At 45.9% G+C, this 23019-nt stretch overlaps 1 protein-coding gene across 1 annotated transcript; it reads left to right on the top strand.

The window, feature by feature from the left end:
• The first annotated feature begins 59 nt into the window (after positions 1-59).
• Positions 60-21438, top strand: IRS4 (insulin receptor substrate 4). The gene is made up of 2 exons (XM_052672931.1): positions 60-3761; positions 19094-21438. Exons 1-2 carry the CDS (start codon positions 260-262, stop codon positions 19096-19098), a joined length of 3507 nt encoding a protein of 1168 aa, XP_052528891.1. The 5' UTR covers positions 60-259; the 3' UTR covers positions 19099-21438.
• Positions 21439-23019: the final 1581 nt, after the last annotated feature.

Below are 23019 nucleotides of genomic sequence, written 5' to 3'. Positions count from 1 at the left end.
CGGCGCGCGCCCCCGCCCTCCGCGGTCACGTGATGTTTTTGCCGTGGTGCCGCCGAGGCCGCCCGTGTGAGTGCGAGTAGCCGGGCGCCGGCGGGAGGGAGCGGGTAGGCGGGTATCGGGCACGCAAGCGGGCAGCGCCGGGTCCTCCGCGCCGTCCGGCTCCTCATGCGCGGCCCGCGGCGGGCGCTTCCCCGGTGAGGGCGGGTTCCCGCAGCCCGCCCCGTTTCCCCCCTTCTCCGGACTCTGCCTGGCCCCTAAGATGGCGAGCGGCATGAACGGCCCGGGCGGCGGCGGCGGCGGCGGCAGCAGCAGCGGCGCGGCGGTCAGGGGCGGCGAGGAGGAGCCGGGCGCCCGGCACGCGGGAGGCGGAGCCGTGCCCCAGCAGCGGGAACCCGGCGCGGCGGGAGAGGGGGAGCCGGCGGCGGGGGACGGCGGGCGCTGCCCGTCCCCGCAGCCTCACCACCTGCTGCTGCTGTTGCGGCGCTCCCCCAGCGCTTCGCTCTGTCCGCCCGCCGAGGGCTCCGCGGGCCGCGCCGCCCTGGGCCGCGGCGGGCAGCCCCCCCCTGCGGGCCGCGCCGCGCCCCCGGCCTCGTCCTACGGCGGCGACGACGTGAGGAAGTGCGGCTACCTGAGGAAGCAGAAGCACGGGCACAAGCGGTACTTCGTGCTGCGGGCCGAGAGCCCGCTGGCCCCCGCCCGGCTGGAGTACTATGACAGCGAGAAGAAGTTCAAGAGCAGCCTGCGGGCAGGGGGCGGCGGGGCGGCCCCTCTCTGCTGCCCGCCGCCCAAACGGGTCATCCCGCTCTACCAGTGCTTCACTGTCAGCCGGCGCGCCGATGCCAAGCACAAGCACATCATCGCCTTGTACACCAAGGATGAGTACTTCGCTATGCTGGCGGAGAACGAGGCTGAGCAGGAGGCCTGGTACCAAGCCATCAGCGAGCTGATGAGCCAGAGCAAAAGGGGCTGCCTGGAACAGGAGGACCAGGCGGAGCAGCAGGTGGATGAGGACGACGAGCACTACGGGGCCTCCCTGAGGCCTGGCACTGTCTTCAAGGAGGTGTGGCAGGTTAACGTGAAGCCCAAAGGGCTGGGCCAGACGAAAAACCTCACTGGAGTGTATCGGCTGTGCCTCTCCAGCAAGGCTATCCACCTCGTTAAGCTTAACTCGGAGGTGCCCTCTGTCCACCTACAGCTGATGAATATTCGCCGCTGTGGGCACTCGGAGAACTTCTTCTTCATTGAAGTGGGCAGATCGGCCTCCATCGGGCCTGGAGAGCTCTGGATGCAAGTCGATGATTCTGTGGTCGCCCAGAATATGCATGAGACTTTTTTGGAGACCATGAAAGCGCTCAAAGCCTTTGCAGAGTTTAGGCCCCGAAGCAAAAGCCAGTCTTCTGGTGGCGGTGGTGGCACCAATCCCATTTCCTTCATCACCACTAGGAGGCACCTGGGCAACCTGCCCCCCAGCCAGACGGGCTTGCAGAGAAGATCAAGAACGGAGAGTGTGGTAGGAGGGACGCCTCCAACCACCAAGAGCAGCAACTCCTACCGCTTCAGGACATCCAGTGAGGGAGAAGGAACCATGACTAGACCTTTTAGGTCAGTGACGGGGAGCCTGATCCACCTCAACACCGCAAGGATGAATTTGGGCCGGCAAGAAGGGAGTGGAAGGTACGTTAGAGCCGCATTCAGCTCGTCATATCACACTAGGTCTGCTTCGCTGCCTGTGTCTCATTTTCCCTCTACTACAAGTCCCATCAGTGTTTCTTCCAGCAGTGGCCATGGCTCTGCTTCAGACATGTTGACCAGGCCTTCTAGCTCCTCTGTTTGTGGCTCTCCAAGTGATGGGGGATTTATTTCTTCTGATGAGTATGGCTCCAGCCCTGGAGATTTCAGGTACTTTAGGGTCCGGAGTAATACACCGGATTCCTTGGGAAACACCCCACCTATCAGAGAGGAGAATTGTCTGAGTGAGTACATGTCCATGAGTAAGCAGCAAGCAGACGATAGCTCAAGAGATGATTACATGGAAGCTGAAAAGTGTTTCAGAAAAAGAACTTACTCTCTAACTAAACCAACTTCTGTAGCAGTGCAGCAGAAAACAACACAAACTACAGCTTTGTTGGATGAAGATTCTATAGGAAATCATGGACGATTACTTTACTCTGAAACATCAAAATTGAAAGGTAACCATGAATTGGAGTACAGTGACAGTAATCTTGATTCTGTATGCAACCAAAGCAGGAGTAAAGCCAGGGATGATGGATACATGCCAATGATGCCAGGCGTTGCATCCTCTCTGTCAAGTAACAGTGATTATTTGCCAATGACTCCTAAAAGTATGTCTGTTCCAAAACAGATTAACAATTCATGGTCACCATCTCAGGTTGACTCAAGAGGATATATGATGATGTTTCCAAAGGCAAGCTCTTCACCTGTACGGAGTCCTTTAACTGGATTTATTTCTAAAGGTAGTAACGAGAAGATTGTAAACAATGAATACATGGATATGTCACCTGGTAATTCAGCTCCAAAGCATCCCGGTGATTCAAATTATATACATACCAGTTCTGTTTCCAAAGGTTTCAGTTCGTATTTTTCTTTGCCTCGAAGCTTTAAGGCGTTAACAGGCCAAAATGGTGACCACAGTGAATATGTTCCAATGTCTTCACCTGGAAAGCTCCTGTATGGTGGACCAGAAAATGTAAAAAGCACCAACAGCGAAGTTCTGTCTAACGGCATCTCTAAGTCACCAGTGGCGAAAGGTTCGGATGAAGGACTGGTGCAGAACAGGGCTATGAGGCCAACAAGACTCCCCCTCGGTACAAGAGGGAGTAATACTATCCCAAGAATGTATGATCGCACAGTTCCACCTGAGCCAGCAAGTCCTGGTGAATACATCAATATTGATTTTAATGAAAAGGCAAGTAACACACCGTATTCCTTATCCGCAGAAGGATCACCGTCATCTCTGGGCTCGAGTAGTGACCACAGACAGTCCCCGCTCTCAGATTACATGAGCGTTGACTTGGATGTACAGTCACCAAAAGTAGCGAAAGAACTATCTAACTCTTTAACAGATATTTCAATTTATGCAAGTTCCAGTATTCCTAGAAGCCAACAAAATCCTGACTATGCTAGGCTCTCCTTTGGTACTGCGTGTGTTAGCACTGCGAGTAACAGGACTGATGATTACACAGAGATGACGTTCAACATGGCAGCAACACCACCTCGGCCCTTCGCTGCTGAATCCGATGATGGTGTAAAGATGGATAGTCCTTCTTCCATAGTTAACAGACTGTGCATTGTTGATCGATATGCTGGTAGCAGTAGCTTTTCTGTTCCTAGCGCTGAGCCTCCAATGGGACCGAAAGTTATCCGAGCTGATCCTCAAGGCAGGAGGAGACACAGTTCTGAAACCTTCTCTTCTGCTGGGACTGTGACGACATCCTCCTCCTTCTTTACTGATAGTAGCAAAAGACACAGCTCTGCCTCATTCGATAATGTTTGGTTAAAACCAGATGAAGGCATTTCTGATGGTCAGGAAAGCAAAATGTCCAGGGATACCTCAACTGGATTTCAGAATGGCTTAAACTACATAGCTTTGAATTTGTGTGATGATCCAATAAGCTGTGAGGCAAGTACTGGGACGCCGACTTGCCATCTCCAGAATGGTACTTCAAGTTTGGACAGTGGAGCGTACGTAAGCATAGACTTCACCAGGTCTGATGGTCTGAAGTGTAACGCTGCACGCAAAGGTTCGTAACTTTACAAGCATTTTCCTTTCATGCATGCTTAACTATAGGAATTAAATTGTAACCTAATATTAAAATGTGGTCTTAGCAATGGGGTAAATGTTGCTATATAATCTGCTCCGGTACAGCTTGTCCTGTAGGAGCGCAGTCACCTAATGACTGAACAAACACAGCAGAGGACGTGGTCCTTGGCCTGCAGGGTATAGGTTTATGTAACTCTCCTAGGCAATTAGAAGTGTTATCAAACTGCCATCTGCTCAGATATTTTTTATAAAATAATTTTGCTAGTATAAACATCTATCATTCTATGTTCTGAATTCTTGTTCTGAGGTTATGATAGCTCTTCTTTTCTCCAATTTGTTTTCTCTTCTTCCTTTCTTATACCTAGATGGTTTTCCCAACTGTTTGAAATTGAAATTAAGTATTTTGTATCGTGGATAAGGAGAGCTGAAAGCTGCTAAATTAGGTTTAGAAATCAAAAGGTGGGGCTTGGATTTGTTTACTGCAGTAAACATGGGTGAAATGCGTATTTCAGAGCTTTGTGTGTGCAAATGTGTATGCATTTATTTATTTGAATCTTAGGTAAACAAGCTCACATCTCTTTTTCTTCTGAAGGTTTGGTGTGCTACTTTTGAGCTCTGCTCTCCTGAGTATCATGGTGTCCCCTGCAGAAGCCATTCCTGGTGGCTGAGTGGGGTTGTGAGGGGCTCCCACATTTCCTGCCCTTGCACTCACTGCCAACTGAGCAACATCTGAAGGTGTCTGCTGTGCAGAGATCTGCCTGTTAGAAGGCAGTGAGAAGCACCTGTGGTAGAGGCAGAACTGACTCTGAGGGGATAAACTCTAAGTCTGAAGCTTTGGAGAGCGGGGCTGCCCACTCTCAAGCAGGCAGCAAAGTCTTGCTGAACTTAAGGTAGAGTAGTTTGAGGTGTGTGTAGAAATTTAGGATGCTGGTGATGGAGAGGAGAATATGGGCATACAGTCAGCTCTTTGCTGTTGTGGTGGGAGCAAATAATAACTGGCTGTTGATGTTATTATACATATCTCCTGGCCAAGCAGTACTGTAGGATTGTAGATCTCTCTTCTGGTACTAGTGGCCTGTACAACTCCTTGCAGTAATACACCTACCCAGGCAGAAAACCATGTGTGTTGTAAGTGTTGTTTTCTTCTCTTTGCAAATGTGTGTGTAGTCAATAATTGATGACTGCTAAGAGGAAATATTTAATCACTGTTGGACATTGATGTTTGTCTACTTGTCTGTCAATAAAGACAGCAGTAAAGGGACAGGCTGCTTCCGCTTTTTATTTTTTTTAGTTACACTCTTAAATTAAATGATACTTTTTTTCCCTAGTTTTGCTTTAAAACTGTCTGAAGACAGAAGGTATTGTAGCAGCTTAAAATTGTGTAGCCCTTAATAGGGGAAGGTGTAAGCCTGACTCAGCTAGCATGCCATTCACAGTCTGGCAGCAGTGCTTGGGGCTGCTCAGAAATGTGTGGTTTGCCTCAGTGGTTTTTTTTCCCTGCTTTGTTTTGTTGGTTGGAATCAAATTTAGAAGACGTTGAAAGTTGCCAGTCCAAGAAGTGCTTTCTTCCAAAGTTAGTCTTTCAGCACTTCAAAGATTTTTCTGCTAAGTCAAAGAGAAGCTGACTGCCGTAGTGTTTGTTTTTTTCAGAAGCACCCCCAAAGACTGCAGAATTGCTGCTTGATTTCCCTCACATAACTAAAATGTGTGTGAGTTCTCGAGAGTGGGGAAAAAAAAACAACAAAGGTGATTTCATTTAGTCTGGCCTGTAAATACTACATACTAAGAGCACTTTTCAAGAGACTGGTTAGAAAATGTACTTACTTTAAATGTTTTGTTTACTGCAGCTTCAGCAAAATATCCCCAGGCCTGTGCTTGGGTTTTTTCCTTGTCTATTACAAGTTGCAGGGGGAAGGAGCCTTGCTGCTGATGTGTTTTGCTGCCAGTCTGCTTTCTGGAAATGAAACATACATTAAAATGAAATGAAAGAAGCTGTGTATAAAAAAAAAAACAAACAAAAACATGGATGCTGGCAGGAAATTAAGCGTGAGAATAGTAAGAGCTTAGGTTGGTGTTGCCCAACTAGGCCTAAAAAGAAAACAAAATTTTGAAACTCTGCTTCAAAACAAGGCCTAAGAGTTTTCTACAAAGGGAACATAAAGTATTTATGGTGTGCAGGAGGAGGGCAGGTGGAGGTGTGGGCACATTCTCTTCCAGGTGGCTCATGGAGTGGAGAGTGGATTGCAGAGCAGCCCGGGCTAACAGGCTAACACACAGCGTTGTGAGGTGGTGGCGTATGGCCGTTTCTTTGGCATGGCTTAAAACTGTGGATTTTAAAGAGATTGTTTTTCAGTCACGTATTAAATCATGTGTTCGAGCTATAGCAAGTCTGAGTTTAGAAGTCTGTATTCCCTAACCAGCTCGCCAGTTTCTGATGCGATGAAGCTTTTATTTTAATATTTAAAAAGAACGTCTAATCCAGAAAAAGTGTTCAAGTTCCATTTTGAATAGTGAAAATAAATCCCTATTCTTAAACCTCTGATATCCTGAAGAGGAGGTGCAGTGTACCTGTGTGTAATTGATAGTTTTAATACTTTTGGGGTCTTTGCAGAATTGAGTGCTGTCTTCATTTCTGCATCCCACTTTTCTAGTCTGAAAAATGGTCTGACGTGAACGAAATACATTGTTAAGGAAAATATTTACTAGGTGCATTTACCCTTTACTTCCTAGGAGGGAGGAATATTTACTTTTATATTTATTTTTTATATCCCCATATTTATTTATTTTTATATCCCTGTATTTACTAGACTCTATCAGGGTAGAGATCTTTAATCTCCCTGAACTGCAGTTGTGCTGGAAGGAAAACACTTCCCAACTTCTGTTTGCTTTTTTTGTTTGCTTAAGTTAGATATTGTGTGCAGTGACTCAACTGCATTCTCCGAACTGCTGAGAGTAAAATGGAGAGAGATTTCCAATGCATCATTGCCCCCTCATTGTAATTCCCAAACTACTTCTGCTTCAGGTTCACTGATGCGAATCAAACTTTTTTTTTCCCCTTCTCCATTCATGAAATGGGTGGAGGAGGGGAGGGCACTAATTTGAACTGATAAACAGAGCTGGCTTGCAATTCAACCTTTATTTTAGATTTAGGCAAAATTGAGGTCAGGTTTATGTTGGATACTACGATAAAAAGAAAATAGGGTTCTGATTTTGAGTGCTTGAAGTTTAAGGAGGTCATTAGCAAAACAGTTTCATCATGAGATCGTTACACAATATTGAAGCAAGCGGTTTGCAGTTTTGATTACGTGAATCTGAGTCATGAAATTTTGTGCTAGGAGTACGGAACACAAAAGCTACTTCAAACAGGGCTTAGCTAATGTATACCTTGTTGTTGGGCCTTGTAGAAACTGGGGATGATAATGAGAACGGGGTGGTAATAAACTGCCCATTAATAAATAATGGGTCATGTATAATAAAAGTTTCTTCAGACATAATTAGAAATACTAAACCTACAAAGATACCCTGGTCTCCAAAAAACAAAACAGACTGTTCAGAGTAAATGCAGCACTCAGTGCAATACCAACCCACCTGTTTTACACCTACTCTTTAATCTTACCTCTACCTGATATCCTAATGGTATGTTCAGACATTATGTCAGAAGTTCTCTAAAGTGCAGGATTATAATTTAAATGTTCCTCACCTTTTTAATCTCCTGTGTGAGGTTGCTGTGTATGCTCTGGGAGCTGGGAGGAGGGAAAACAAGTACGGCCGTAAAGGAAAACTTTGATTCTAAATTGTCCGGGTCCTTTATGGTACTTGCGTATTTCAAATCCAAAATCTTGACTGTGATGAACAATGTGCACTTTGAGAAGTTCAGAAGCTGGAAGTTTTAGCTATTGCAAATATAGTAAATTACAGTTTACAAGATACCAGACAAATAACTGCCCCTTTGGATTTCAGAGCCGTGGTTTGTAGAAGTTTGCTTCAAACTGAGGCTCGCTTGTATCAGCAGAACAGTTGGGGTAGGGAACTGCTTAAAAATAGCTTGAACTACCCTACTGAAATGCATCTGACCGCTGCTGTGCAGCCGAAGTCTTGCAAGTAGTGTAGGGATAATAATTCTTTGAAGGAAAAAACCAAAACTTGAAGTCTTGCTGTAACAGATGCTACTTTGTCTTGAGTGACTAACTGTACAAATATAGGGTAACTTTTTCAAGTAGCATACGAGCTACTGAAGGCTGAACAGATTTTTGCCTTGCAGAGTGGGAGTGAGTTAATTATGACATATTTGACCAGGAATCAGCTGGGTTTTACTTGTACTCGGTGAGAAAATCTGCGCTGAGAATGTTCCCCTGCTGCTGGGAGCGAATGCACGCCGTGAGTGTTGGGACTCCTGGAAATCGGCTTCCCAGACTAAGGCTGCAGTTGCAGCTGATGTTCGTGTGTCTTTTGGGAAGTCTGACTTTCTGTGATTGTCCTGTAGGTTTAAAGCACTGCTATGGGACACAGGAGTTTTGGGAGGAATCTGATACCGGTGCAAACTGGCTTTTTTTTTTTTTTTTTTTTTTTCCCTTCAGTCTTTTGCTGAAATTTTAAGTATATTATTGTCCCAGCCCTTCCCTCCTGTGCTGCCACAGCGGTGGGCAGGTGGGGCTGTGGGACGCTGTTCCTTGGGCTGGCTGTGGGGCCCGGTGGCATGTTAGCAGGACATTCAGCTGGGAGCTCTGCTGGCTCTGCGTGTGCCCTTCTTTATGAAAGGATCTTTAACGAGTTTTCTTCCTATAGATGGCTGGGAAGGGAGGGTTTATGCCTTGAGGTTTCGGATGGTACAAGAAGAGGTTGTATGGCCGTGTTGTGATTGGTGTGTGCCTGTGTGCTCTCCTGGTGGGTCTGTGGTGCTCCCAGCACATGCTGAATAGTACCCACTGTGCTGACTGAAGTAACAAGGTTGTTTTTTTCCTGATCCAACGCAGGAAACAAACTCTGCAGTGATTTTAACTACTGTTGTGATCAAATGTGTCATTCTTCAATCCAAAGGAAAGTGGAATGTTAAAACTGGAAGGCAGGTGAGAGAGGAGAGCCTCCTGTTTTCTGGGGGTGTTTATTATTGCTGTTTTATCCTAAAAATGTAGTGCTTGTATGACTCATCCATCAGGGGTCTGTGAGGACCTGGTTGGAGATGAGCCCCATGGCTTTCCCTATAATTTGCTGTTTGTCTGTCTTTCACTTTTAGCTTTGGCATATCAACAGCAATCCAGTGATTGAGTTGTGCTGTTGTCTTATGAAAGAAGAACCTTGCAGTATAAAGCAATTAATAAAAAGGAAAAAGTGTGTTCTAGTTTTAATCAAGCCCTATGTCTCTGTAAAGGTCACTGTGCTTAGAGGTGGTTACATGTTAGTTGGGAGCCTTCAGCAGTTGGGATGTGTGACATTCTTGAGGGCAGGGGGAAGACAAAAGTAAACGAGCCTGACTCATCAAAGGCATCTCTGAGGCGTTGCTTGACATCACAAGGATATCTTATCTAAAAGATCTTGGACATGTGTTTGGATTTCTGGAGATTCTCTTTGGGTGGGGCACTACCCCTACAGCAGCAGTAGTAGACTGTTGGGAAGGGTTCTCTGCCTTGACCGACTGCATCTTGAGGGGCAAAGGTTGATTAATTCAGAACGCTGTTTTTCTGGCCGTTTGGCCATATTCCGGAATGCTAACAGTCCGAATTGCTAGTGTGTGTGTGCACAGGTGTGTGCTGTGTGCCAGTGATTTCTGAGTTAAGTGTGAGGGCTGATCTTCCTTAATCTTCTGGGAAGAAAGGGCTTTTGACAGAGATGGTTTATACTGAAATTAATACGGTTAAGATTTAGATGTAATTCCAAGGTGATGATACAATCTAATGCAACCAAACAAAATTCAGAGATTTTTAATTAATGCTGAAAGGTGAGCGGTGCTTCTTTTTACTGCATGATATGCATGTGTGTATCATGAGCTTACAAATGTCTCACTGAATTGTTATTTCATTTATACAATATATAAGGAGAGTATTTCTTTTCTCGCTAGGACATGAAGGACTCATAAATGTGCTAATCAATTGGAGAAGGTTTTCACTTTTAAGAGAACGGGGTTTTGCAGAATGACAGAAGATAACAACATGTTGGTTTTCTATTTCTGACAGTCACGGGAAATATGAAGTGCAAGAATTCTGGTAAAACTTGCTTCTAAATTTATAGGGGCATTAATGAATAATACCCTTCTTTTGCAGGAGATGGTGTGATTCTTTTCCATGCTTGTGCCAGGCTAGCCTGCTTTACTGTTCACAGCTCTTATTGAACAGGTGAATTTGCAGTAGGAATTTCTTGACACCTGGGTGGCTGGAGCCTGAAATGCTTTTGGATTTGGTGTTATTTTTCACACGGAGATCTTGGGGACACCTGGAGTTTGCAGAGTTCTGAATGCAAGTGATGCTTTATTAAATAAATGAGAGCCTGTCGTATACAAGACCAGGAAGAGCTACTGATGTGACCCATGTGATAACTCATTCATGTGAAACTCCCATTTAAGGTGTTGGCAAATATTACAGTTTTATGACGGCTTATTGCCAACTGAATTAATATGGCCTTGATAAGCCATTAAACAGTGCAGAAAGACACCTCCCTGAGTCCAGGCACCTTGGGTTTCCTGGTGTAAGCAGCTGGTGCTTGCTGGGGTGAATGAGCTGAGGGCACTCATAAGTATTCCAGGTCATCTCCAGCTTGTTTGTAAATAGAAGTCTAAAACAATGTGGGCTAGGGGGTCAAAAAGAAGCAAAAATAGTTTATGGAATATCATGTGTTCTAAGTTTGTTTATTAGAAATAATTGCGAGCTACTTGGTTTTCAATAATAGCATCACTGTTCAGGCTTTTGGAGCATTTGCTTTTGTATGAGGGATGTTTGGAGGTATTTACCATCTATATTTAACTCTGTGGTGTTTTTTTGGGTGGTGGTGCTGTTTTATGTTTGCTTTTAGAAACGTGTTTTTAAGTTGCAGATTGTGGTGAACAGGGTAGTAGTTTAGAATGAGCTTAAAAACTGAACAGGCTTGATTTTGAGGTCATTCAGACAGTACTGTGACAGTGAATCTGTCACCCCTACTCACACAGTTGCAGAAGCTGAGCAGGTAGGCAGGAGTGAGATCCTGTATTCGGTGCCACTAGCTTGAGTGTGTTAGTCCCCATCTTGAAGAGCCCATCAGTCAGAAGACGAAATTGGAGAGATGGATGAAATTTAATGTGCTGGGGTGGAGAGCAAGATAGTGATCGAGGTGGCTGCCATTGGTAGTGAAGATAAGCACCTGGAAGAGATAAAAGGCTGTCTGAGAAAGGTTGTGAGAGAGGAAGCTGGTGGAGTCACTTGGAAGGGCACGCACAAAGCAGGCAGTAATGGGAGGTAGAGCTATAAATACGGTGGTTGTAATGGTTTATATGACTTGAAGAGGATGAGGTAAATGTCAGAACGTGGGCCAGGTTATTAATTTTGGTGAGAGGAATGTGGGCCAACATGTATCTCCGAGTTAGGAGCGTGTCCTGGAGTTTACTTCTCCCTCTTAGATGTGGAATGTGTTGTTTTCGTTGTTGTTTTGTTTTTGTAAGTTAGGTTTCCTGCAGCCACGTGACTGATGGATTTGGTGAGGCAGGGATGTGGGGATGTGTGATGGAGCACAGAATCTCCCTGTGTGGGGTCACTGTGCATTCAGTTAACGTGATGTGGACCTGCACCTTATGATCTTTCTGAGACTTTGATCCAAAAGCAGATGAAGCTGCTCTGGCATTACTGTTTCTTTTTCGTTTCTGTTGTAGCAGATCTTTAGGCAGCGTCTCCAGATTCAGGCAATCTTCTAATGTTAGGGGCCTGGGGGTGTATTCACCTTCAGAGCTGTAATTGGTGTAAGTGCACTGCGAGCCCAGCTTAAGGAGGTCCCAGTACACACCTGATTAAAACTTGGCTGTGTATAGGCATAGTGTAACTGACCTCTTGTGAGCTCTGGAGCCGCCTCTGGGAGCTGAAGGCCCTCTGTGGCTGCTGTGTGCTGGGATTGAGAGGGCTTTGCCTCATGCATGCTGTCCAATCCTCTTCTTCCCCTCCTGCAAAAAGGAGCACTGTGGGGATTCTCTTGCAGACTCAATGACATGATAATTAGAAAATGGAAAAAAAACAATGCGTGCCACTGCTTGGTGTGGTAGCAGGCAGGGGCTGATGCAGAGCGCTCTGTGCAGGCACACGTGGGCTGAAGGCAGGGCTGAGGGCGGTGTGGTCGCCTGGTATGTGGCTGCACAGCAAGTTTCTGCCTCTGACAGTCACTTATGGCAACAGAGGTGAAAGAAGAAAAGTGCTGAATGCTTTCAAGTGTCAATGACTAAAGGGGTTGGGAAGAGCAAAGGATGAATTGGAAGATGTGAGACTTCCTTATAGAAAGGAAGTATTGTGAAAAGAGACTTGAAAGGTGTTCAGCCGTGCCATTTAGTCATGAATGACAGGGTCTTTTGTCTCTGAGTTGTGTTGGTGGGAATGGCTGCCTCCGTTCAAAGCAGACCTGCAAGCAGACATCGCCTGGCTGAGGAAGAGCAGGGCAGGCTGATAGAGCACCTCCCTAGGCATGCTCTCAGCCTCTGATGCTTTTTCAGCTTGGGGGATTTCCTGAGCCTGATGCTGTGTCTGTTTCATGACCTGGTATGGGTCTTTGCTCCAAGTACTTTTCCAGTCTCTCTGATGCTGTGTAATGCTGTGTATCTGCGGCAGCTTCTGGTCACCCAGTGCGTGCTGTACACAGGCCTCTTTGCATCTATTTTGGACCTGACTTCTTTTGGCAGCCCATCATTGTGTATTGGAGGAGATAATGAGCTCTATCTTTCCCCTCCATGCCACTTAGGATTTTGTAGATGTTGTATCCTCTTCTGCCATGCTCAGCCAGTGTGCTTTGGCGGCTTCCTGCACCTCATGCAGTGGGGACACACTGTATCTGTGTTCTTAAAATTAACTGCTGCCTTCCAGTGCCTCCATACAGGCTGGTTGCTCCAGGTCCTTTCTGAAAGCGGGAAGCAGACCTGTGCTGCCCTGTACCCGTGTTCCATGTGGCTGTGGTCTTTTTCTCGTTGTTTCCCAGCAGTTCTCAGCATCTGCCTTGCAGGAAGAGCACAGGTGGAAAACATTCCTCTCTGCTGATTATGGGCTCTCAACCTTTGTCACGAGAGTGGAGCAAACTGCAGCAGGTCGTATTGCCATAAGGCACACAAACAAGGTCTGTTTGGCTAAAATTTAGCTGTTTTCTGCCAGCTGGGAGGTCAGCCAGAGCGTGCTGCTACAGCTTTTTTTTTTTTTTTTTTCAAAAGCAGAACTTTTTTCTTCCTTCTGCAACATGGAAATTGATATGCTAAGCTCCTGTGTTTTGATGTGGACAGACATTCATTCGTAGTATCATCTTGCTGTATTGGGAAGGATGTTTAGTTTTCAAAAACAAACAAACAAACAAAAACCAAGAAAGACAGCTTATCAATCTGACTGGTTTGGTTTGACTTGATGTTCCAGCCCTGCCAGAACAGCACGTGAGCTTCCTAATTCTAGGAATAGTGTTGGTGAAGGATGGGAAACCAGGGAGTGTGCATAATGCCTTCCTAGAAACTCCAGTACTGTTCACTGTAGCAGGAAAAGAAGCCGCTGCTGCAGGAGATAAGGAATTTCTGCAAAGTAAATAAAATGATCACAGAGCATGGGAGAGGTTTTTTTAGCTTGTGAAGTTGCCCAGCACTAAGTACTGGAACCCTGCTTTGAGCTGTAGAAAGAGTATTTATTTCCAGGGTTTAGAAACACAAAGTTACTCTTACATCTTGAAGAGGATCTTAATTCACTGGGATGTGCTGTTACCAATTGCTTTGTTTAAATGGTTTGTGCAACGAAACATAGATCATGTAACAGTTTTTTTTTTTATCAAGTCATGGGTTTTTTGCTCATGGAAAGGTCAGTCAAATCACAGGCACAAAATATATTCATTAGCTTAGTTTGAACATCATTGTTTTGTTGCTGAATGGAGGAAGTATGTGAAATATGTGCTTAATGGTATGGGTATAGCTGAGTGTACACCCAAATAAGGATGTTTCTGTGTGTCAGGGCCTTGATTGGGTTACTCAGGTACAGCCACTGAGTGTGCAGCGCTCCAGTGAGAGCAAGCAGTGCTCAGTCAACGTGCCTGTTTCTCTGATACGTGTTTGTCGAGTTGGCATCCGAGCGTGCGAGTTGAGAAGAAATCCCGTACTCAGATAACGCCGCTTGCCCCTGAGTTATGCCATTAAGTTAAAACAAATCCATTCCCCCGCCAGGCTGTGCGCTGCAACGTGTTGCACCGCGGGGATGCGGCGTCCCACGGCACTCCTGCACGTGCCTGTTGTGCCCAGGTGCTGCTGTGCCCGGTGCTGTGCTGTGCAGCAGGACGCCGTTGCTCGCTGTGCGCTGCTGTTCTCGGCCTTCTGATCTGCGCCAGTCTGCTGAACGCCGACTTCCCCTAACCTGAGGTTCAGGAAACTGAGAACTTCGGTGGTGTTCTTCAGAAGGCTTTAAATTGCCTTGGTCTTTGATGTGGAGATCTTAATCATTTAATTATCTTAAATTAATATCTTCTGTAAGCAAAGCTTTTATCCTTTTAGGAATCAGTTGCAGGATTATGTCAGTAAAAGGCCTTCCTGTAAAAACATACTATTTAGGGAGGATTTCTTGGAGGGAAACAGGACGTGTCTGCTCTGCTCCTAAAACCTCGTGGTGTGTTTTAAAGCAGTCTGACTTGTGTGACCTTCGTAATTCAGGTTCAGGAAATGAAGTGTGTATTGGATATATTCTCATCTGATGCGCTTCCAAATAGAACACACAGAGTGCACAGTCTAAATAATTAAGACTGATCTAATCCTCTGCATCTAATTTCTATGAAACCATGGATTTCTTGTTCATAGAAAACACGCAGAGCTCTTTTTTAGCACATGGATTTTGAACAAAATGTTTTTCTGGGCAGTGGCTTGCTGCCATCCCAGTTCAAACATTTGCCCTCGTAGTTTCTCTTCTGTCTTCTCGGTCTTTTCCTTCTAATCATTTATTCCTTGGGAAGATGACAGCTCTGTGTAGTTTCATAATCAGATCCCATCTCAAAAGGGTAAATTTAAGTTGACTTGTGCGCTGTGGAGAACATTAGTTTAGTTTCCCAAGCTCTGCTTATGTGTTTTGAGAGGTGATCTGTGAAAGGTTTCTAGATGCTTTCTGCATTCATTCTCCATTCTGAATGCTCATAGGAAGTTGAATTTAGGAACAAAGCTGAAGTTGGAATAAACAGGAGAGTCCTGCACACAGTGCTATAGGAACTACTTCAAGTAGTGTATTTCTAGTGCTTTGAAAATAGGAGGTTTTGAGTTCAGGCTTTTTCTGTCGGTGTTGCCACAGTGACCAGTTACCAGATCTGTTTCTTACCTTGAGGTGGATTGAAGAGATCTTGGAAAAGCCCCTGAAAGCCAGAGGCGTGCTTACACCAGCTCTGAAAGCACAAATCGTCTTCAGAGCTGACCAGTGAGTTTCATTCAGTGCCATTTGTTTTGCGACCCGGGCTGCTCTATGAGCGTTGTTCCTCCCTTCCTGGCCAGCCCACACCTCTTGTCTGCTTTCCTCTTGGAAGACACGCGTTGTTTATCTGACAGCTCCCTTTGCAGTTCCATCAGTGTTGAGTCAAATACATTCACGTGGTATCGGCAACGAAGCACTAATCATGTTTCATACTGTTGATCAGCAAGTCTCAAATGTGTGTTGTGAACATGGAAAACTGTTGACTGGTGGATCTCGTTGTGGACACTGAGGTAAGAAGATCTGCCTTGCAGGGACTGTGCTGCTTTCCGTGGTGCCCTTTGTCCTGCATTAGTGTCACGGGCATGGGGAGGTGAATTCCTGCAAATCTCAGTGCCTGAGCACTGCTATAGTCCTGGGATAGAAACCACCCCTTTTCCTAAGGACCTTCTCTTGAGGAACCACTTGGAGGTGGAAATCCACAGCCCTGCTCTGGGTATTAGCAGCACTACAGGCAGCGGCCTTTTCTCCTCAACACTGCCCTGTTTCAAAGCTCTGACTGATCACTGCTCCTGTGTGTGCACAGCTTGTGCCTTCACAGAAATGGAGCCACACACACAGTCCTGTGAGCAGCTGGGTTCCTGCTGGTAGCAGCTGTAGCCCCGAGAGCTGTGGGGCATCCTGGGGGTGCCATGGGAAGCTGCTGCTGTTGGCCATGGTGCAGCTCCACAGCTCAGAAGCAGCTGCCTGGGCTGCCCTGGTGCTGCAGGGACCCCTCTGTTCGTGGGCTCAGTTTGTGGGAGGGGTGCAGGGTTGCTTCAATGTCCTGAGGGGATGTGAGCGGGGGCCCTTCCTGTACAGCTGTATCTATAGCCATAAATAAGTGCTGAGGCTTTTGTCTTGCCAGAAAAGAGGCGATGAGCAGCAGCCAGCTGTGCTGCTCCAGCTGCAGTGCTCATTTCCAGCAGTGAGGAGCTCAGAGCATTGCTGGCAGCCAGCAGCTCTGGTCTGAGATGCTCAGGGTGTCGTGAGGCTGCTGTCAGCTGTAGGTGATGTCACCTGGGGCTTTCTTCTGTTTGTTTGCAGTTCATACAACTTTGTTTTAGCTTCAAAACTAAGGGGAAATGTGAAAACTGTTGTTTATAATCATGGGAGAGGAGGAAGAAATCCTTGTGTACTGCCTGGCAAAGAGCTGGGAGTGCTGTGCGGCCCTGCCCAGGAGCACTGGGAGCTGTGACAGCTCAGCTGAGGCTGTTCTGGTTCCCTACAAACTGATGTGTCAGCTGGGGCTGCGATTTGCTCCCTCTTAGCTAGCATTAGTTACCCTGCTCCTGTGCTGTGCCGGGTTCGTTCAAAGAACCACAGTTAGGTGTGCAGCAGGTTTTCCTGCTCTTGGGCTTTTCCTTCTTTCCCTCTCAAGCATCTGAAATGCCATTTGGCAGTTTATAAAAGTTTCTACAAACTTGGAGGTATTTATAAGTACTGAGCTGTGCCACGTGGGATTATCCTGCTCAGACGGCCCGGCCCTGGCTGCTCCCGGCGCTGCGGGTGTGCTGGTGGGGATCAGAACAACTCGTCAGGCAGCTTCCAGGTGAGTGTTAGGTGTGGAGCAAAATGCACTGACAAAAGCAGAGACAGTTTTTGAAGTTCCTTTCATGTAAGCTCATAGGTGCGGAGCAGGGAAGGGGTGGGGGGTGTTGGTAGATGTTAATTTGTCCCGAATGCGGGTTTAATGCAGAAGCCTAGGCTGTTCCGATGGCTCACTGGTGTACATTGCTGAGGTGTGATCGGCCTCAGGCTGTGGTAGCGTTGTGTTTTTGTCCTTTGGTCCTACAACGAAATACTTATCTGAAGGGGAAGAGCATTTCAGAAATAACAGCTTCACTCGGCCTTTGTGAAAACAAAGCTGCAGTAACACATTGCGCCTTGTGTGTGCCGAGGAATGGCCCTTTGTAGCGATCTTAGGATGTCTGTGAAATAAGAGAAATGGGTGTATTTTTTTTTTTTCTGGCTGTGTTTTCCTCAGATTGCAGAAAACGAGTTGCTGCGTCTTTGGGGAGCGGTGCCCAGCCCTGGTGCCGGACCCAGCAGCTCAGCCCCTCTGTGCCCCGCCGTTCCGGCAGAGGCAGCGCCTGGGGCAGCCCTGCACTGCTGGCTGCTGCCTTTTGAAGAGGCGGTGTTCTCTGCAGGGCTGTGAAATCTGAGCTCCTGTAGCTTAGGGTGGAGTCGGTGTATTTAACGTGTGCGTGCTTCATGGGATGGGATATGCAAGTAAACATACAGGTTTACATTAGTATACATAACATTTGCTTGTGCTGTCGCCGTCATGTTCTTCAGCATATTCCTGGGGCAGAGTTAATTTGGTACTGAACTTTCTGTAGCAAAACGCTGAGACCCAACTGCCGTCCTTGTGGCCCCACGGAAAGCACAGCCCCTGTTGGGGCCGGGGCCCCTCTGCTGCTGCAGGCTGAGATGCCCTTTGTAGGACCGCTCTCCCAGATGGCAGGAAGCTCTCCCTGAGCAGTGGGAGCTTGTGCAGCGTGGTTTGGAGAGGGGAAGTGAGACTGCTCCTATGTTTGATGTTTCCTGAAGACTTTCTCCTTTACCCCAGCTGCCATTTGTGCTCTGGTAGCAAACCTGCTTACTTCCTCCCTGTGTGGCAGCAGGGGCCGGTCCTGCAGATGGGCAGTGTGAGGGAAGAGTCACCCAGTGCCCTGAGTGGCTGGGGGCCGTGCTGAAGAGGGGAAGGAGGACATCTGCAGATGCCATCTCTGCCAGGGGAGGAATGGTGTGGGCACAGCTGCTGGAAGAGTGGAGACTTCTTAGTAGATGCAGCCCACGTGCTTTGTGAGCATAAATGCACAATGGGAAGGGCGGTGCTGGAGATATAAGCGGTCCAGAAGGATGTACAGCTCAGGGAAGTGTTGTGCTTAGATAAGCAAAGGGTAAAAATAACAGAAGTGATGGAAGGAGACAATCTGTCAGGACTGTGATACTGTGGGTTGGCTGACAGTGGCACTCCAGAGTGTTCATACAGCTGTACTGGGAGTGGGAAGGGTTTGCAGTGAGCTGAGACGTGGCTCTCCTTATGTTCCAGTTGTGCTCTCACCACCAGGTACCTGCCTCCCCCCTTTGGGTGTTCCCATCCCAGGAGCCTGTGGAGTCACTCTTACCTTGACACACACGTGTGTAATCGCAGAGTTGGTGTTGTTCTCTGGGGCCATCTTCCCTGCCGTCCCACCTCTGTCCTGTCACCCAGAAATTCCTTCCTGCTGTACTCGAGGGTTTTCTCCTCTCCTCTTACTGAGCACTTTGTATTTTGCTTTTTCCGGTCACTTTGAGGCCACTGGTTTTAGCTGACAGCAGTAAAGATGGTTCTGGAGGTTTGTTGCTGCAGATGTGCGCTTCTGTACGGTGGGTTGCCTTTCAGAGAGACAAAAAGGAAAACTACACTCGGAGGTATTTGTTGTTACAACTAAATTATGCTTTTTCCTGAAAAGTTGAGGCCAGGGCACACAGTTGTTGTGACTTGCAGTGTTTATATTGCAGTTCTCTGCCTGTTGTGTACAGGACTGTTTGTAGTTACACCGGGGGTGCACAGCCCTGCCAGGGAGCTGCCTGCATGCAGTGCTGTCCCTTCTGCCATGAATGAGCTCCATGCATTCTCCTCACTAGCAAACATTTATTTCCCATGTAACTTGCATTTAAAATATCACCTTTTTTTTTTTTTTTTTCCCTTCCTTTCCAGACTGACTGCATTGCCATGGAAACCATAGTTGGAAGAGAAGACTTTTCTGCTGGAAACTCCAGAAACTGTGTGGTGCTTTTGGAAGCCAAGCTCAGCTCCAGCCGGCTACTTTCATTTCCACCAGCACGGACACATCCTTCCAATTAGTTTTGTCATAGACATCAGCTCTCTACAGTTGAATTAATTTGAATTGAGATTTTTTCATAGCTGTGCTTTGGTGATGGAAATTGGTCTTTCCTGTCATGTCTATCTGAGAGGCAGCACGAGTGCTAATGGGAGTTCCTTACACACCCTTCTCTTCCTCCTGCCTCTCCCATTAATTCGTTTTTATTTATATTCTGAGATGTCAAAGCTGGTTTCTGATGTCTGCTTACCGTGGGTTTTGCTTCTCTGGTACGTTAACAAGTGGTCAGCTTAAAACATGCTGTTAGTGGAATTTGGGCAGTTCGGAGCTTTCTTCGGGTGGGCGGGAGGAGGAGGGAGAGGTTGAGGGAGAACCTGCAGGGCTGAACCGGTCTGGAAAGGAGAGACCTCTTCTGCCTTTTGTTTTGTTTTGCTTTCATGGTACGAGAGACTTCTTGATCATAGGCTAGAGTACTTTAAATCAAATGTCTGTCACGGCTTAAGCTGACTTTTTTGCTCAGAATTTTGGTATGTACAAAGTAGGATTAATGGGCTGGTTGTCTCGTAGGTTGTTTTTGTTCTTACCCTCATGATACTTGTTTATAAACATGAATTGTGTAAAATGAGGTTTTGTTCATGCATTCAAATGGAGAAGTGCAGAGTCACATCCAGCGTTTGTGACTTCTGCGTTACATTTGTCAGCTGCAGCTTCTTAAAGAAAAACCACCCTAATTGATCTTACTTTCAGCCAAAGTCCCGTCTTTAATTTGGGACTGTTTTTGTTCTTTCTTTGTGGCATAATGGGAAGAAGTAAAATATTGGCTCTTCAGTTGTCTTTACCCCAGTTACAGGAGTGCAAACAGTGATTATTTGACACTTTCTAAAATAAATTGCAGAAAAATCAGGGCTTAAGTGCTTCACTCTAGTACTGATAAATATATATATATATATAATTTTTTTTGGTTGAAATGAGTTTAGGCTTTTAACACTGCTATAAACGTAAAGAGCATGACACTAGTTGTTGGTACATGCCATGTATAATGAAAGGCACTGACCATTGGAAAAGGGTTTAGAAGTGGTACATAAATCCTCATGCTGTACTGCACCACACAGCTGTACTCCTCTCCTTGTATATTGTACAACAACCAGTCGGGCTGCCTCGCTCTGACACACAACCTTTACAATAGCGGTACGGTTTGTAGAAGCCATCAGGCACCGTCACTTTTGCTCGGTGGTGTGCGCCCAAATCTGTTTTTGAGTAGGATTAAACTGTACACGTCAGGTTTTGGAGACGACTCTTTGGGAGGCTGGTACCCATCAGTTGGCGCAACGTCTGGTGACTGGAAGAACTGTTGTACAGGGTTTAAAAGCACAGATTGCGATTCTGGAAGAGAAGTTTAAGTCGGTACGGATATTTGTTGCTGCTAAACATACACTAATGAAAAATATGACCACTTTTCTAGACCATGATACTGTCTTGCCATATAGCTTTTGTTTGGTCTTGTAAATTAATAATGCAATACGTAGACGGCTTTTTATAAAGCTTTTCATCTTTTTTAAGAAACCATAATTTGGATGAAGAGATAGTTCTAAACCTTTAACGCAAAAGGAAAAGGTTGTTTTGAAGAAAAACGTACATACCTATTTCATATTAGATCCCTGAGGCTGCCATTGTACAATATACAGCACTGATTTAATAAATGCTGAATAAATAATTAAATGGGTAACCTCAACTAGAGTGGTACAAATACTAACAGGTACGGCATAATAAATATGCAATCTTTTTGAATCTCTTAGTTTACAGCAACTAATTTATTCAGTATTGTGCTGGAAGAACATTTTCAGAATATGTAAAACATATCACTATATATACTACCTTCCAGCTACCCGTTTATGCTGCTGTATAGTACAAAATACCAATGATGGAACAATGTTTGTCCTGTAAATTTAATTTGATACTGGACAGTTATCGTCTGTACAAACTAAAACATATATGGTTGAAACTGTTCATTATATTTGCTATTTCTGCTTCACAGATCTGTTTTAAAGTTGAGCTGATTGATCTGGCTTTGTCTTCCATTGTAAATATTGTTATGTTGTTTTCTTTGTAAAACACATCGCATCTGCGGTTCTGGGAGACTGGCTTGAAGCTCTGTATAGTGTTTATATTTATCTGACTTGGCTTTCCATAGAGCTACTTGCAGTAAATACGTGTTCATGTAGCTCCGTGTCTGGGTTTTATTTTTAAACAGACTTCTGTTTTCTTCCGTCGAAAATGCATTTCCTGCCGCTGCTTTCCTTACAGAGCACGTTGTCACTCTTCCTCCCTGAAGATCTGAAGGAGCTTGTAGTGTATTTCAGGGCAGCGGTTCTCAGCCTTTCCAATTTGCTCTGCCGCTTGGTGTAGAAGGTATCACAGCACAGCGCCAAGGAGCTTTCCCTGTCGGAGTTGCTGTGCTGGTTAACAGTGGAGCTTCTGAATGGTGCTGTGTGGTGTGTGTGTATGGAGGGGGGAGGGAAGGGGTGCGTGATGTTTCCTCCTTTAAGTGCAGAGTAATATGCCAGGTTTTGTTCAGAACTTCGTTTAGGACTGGGCATGGAAGTTCCATTGTCAGCACACTGTAGCCTGGGAAGGAACTTCTAGCAGAGCATCAAATAGGTGGCTCTGACCGTAGGGTAAAAGGGTCCTGCATGGCTTTGAGATGTGTTTAGGTCCCAGTATATAAAAACAAAACCTACATAGATGTCTCAATTTTCAGGTAACAGACCCACCTGTAGAAACAACGGAGCTTAAGCAGGAAATCCCAACGAGTTGTAGTGCCATTTCACACTGACTGATGTGAACAATGTGTTAATTCTGCCTAGAAATAACTTACAGCCATAGTCGTGAGCACGCCTGCTCTCCGTAAATGTGGGTGGCTACTTTGAAATGTCTTTTCTTTCTTTAAAAACACCTAATTTAACTCTGTTATTCAGAACACTGCATTAAAACAATTTGGTAGAAGTCAAGTTTGCTTGAAGAATAGAATTTTCTCCAACGAAATGGGCCCCCTTACTTAGGGCCTCATTTTATAGCTTGTAGCTTCTATTGGGAAGAAAAACAAAAACAGCCCTACCAGCAGACAACAGCGAACATCATCCAAACGCTGTCAGGACTGTTGCAACAGCCTCACATTAACTGCTTTGAGACCTCTGACTGGAAGTCTCACTGGACCTGAAATGAGCTGTGCTTGAGGGCTTTTTGTTGTTGTGTTTTATTGGTGTGTTTTGGTTTTTTGGAAGGGTGTTGGGGCTCAGGCACAGCGTTTTAGGCTGTTTTTTTCCAACTTCTTTAGATGAAGCATTGACAGAACTCACAACTTCTAGAGCATGATGAAAGCCCTCGATTGATTCCAGAAAGCGGTAGGACTTCCTATCTGAAGTCAATGCTGCAACACATGTTACAGAAATCTTTGTTTTGAAACACATTCAGCAGTGCTAGTGGGCCTTGCATCTCACTGTGCAGTGTGGTACTGGAAGTATCAAATAGCTGGGAACGAGGAGTTCATGGAGGGGAAGAACCATTTGAGAGTTATCAGGTAATATCATTTGTATTCCTTTTCGTCCCTGCACCCTCTGTTGACTGCTGCAATAGCATTCCCTCAAACATACATTTTAGTTTACGTTACAGTTTCTCTGATTTTTTTTCTCAAAGGGTCATGAAGGAACACTACAGAGGGGAGCACTGAGTTTGCTGTGTATGCATGGGAGGTAAGAACATTTTCCCCCCTCTTTTGTTAGAGGAACACACCAAAATAAGGCAG

Source organism: Tympanuchus pallidicinctus, unplaced genomic scaffold, assembly GCF_026119805.1.
Source record: "Tympanuchus pallidicinctus isolate F22 unplaced genomic scaffold, pur_lepc_1.0 scaffold13, whole genome shotgun sequence".
Lineage (NCBI taxonomy): Eukaryota > Metazoa > Chordata > Aves > Galliformes > Phasianidae > Tympanuchus > Tympanuchus pallidicinctus.
Note: the sequence above shows the minus strand (reverse complement) of the source record. Positions and strands in the feature narration are given on the sequence as shown.

Bases quoted from the DNA above. Each gene is read 5' to 3' on its own strand.
- IRS4 (XM_052672931.1), top strand. From the start codon at position 260: ATGGCGAGCGGCATGAACGGCCCGGGCGGCGGCGGCGGCGGCGGCAGC.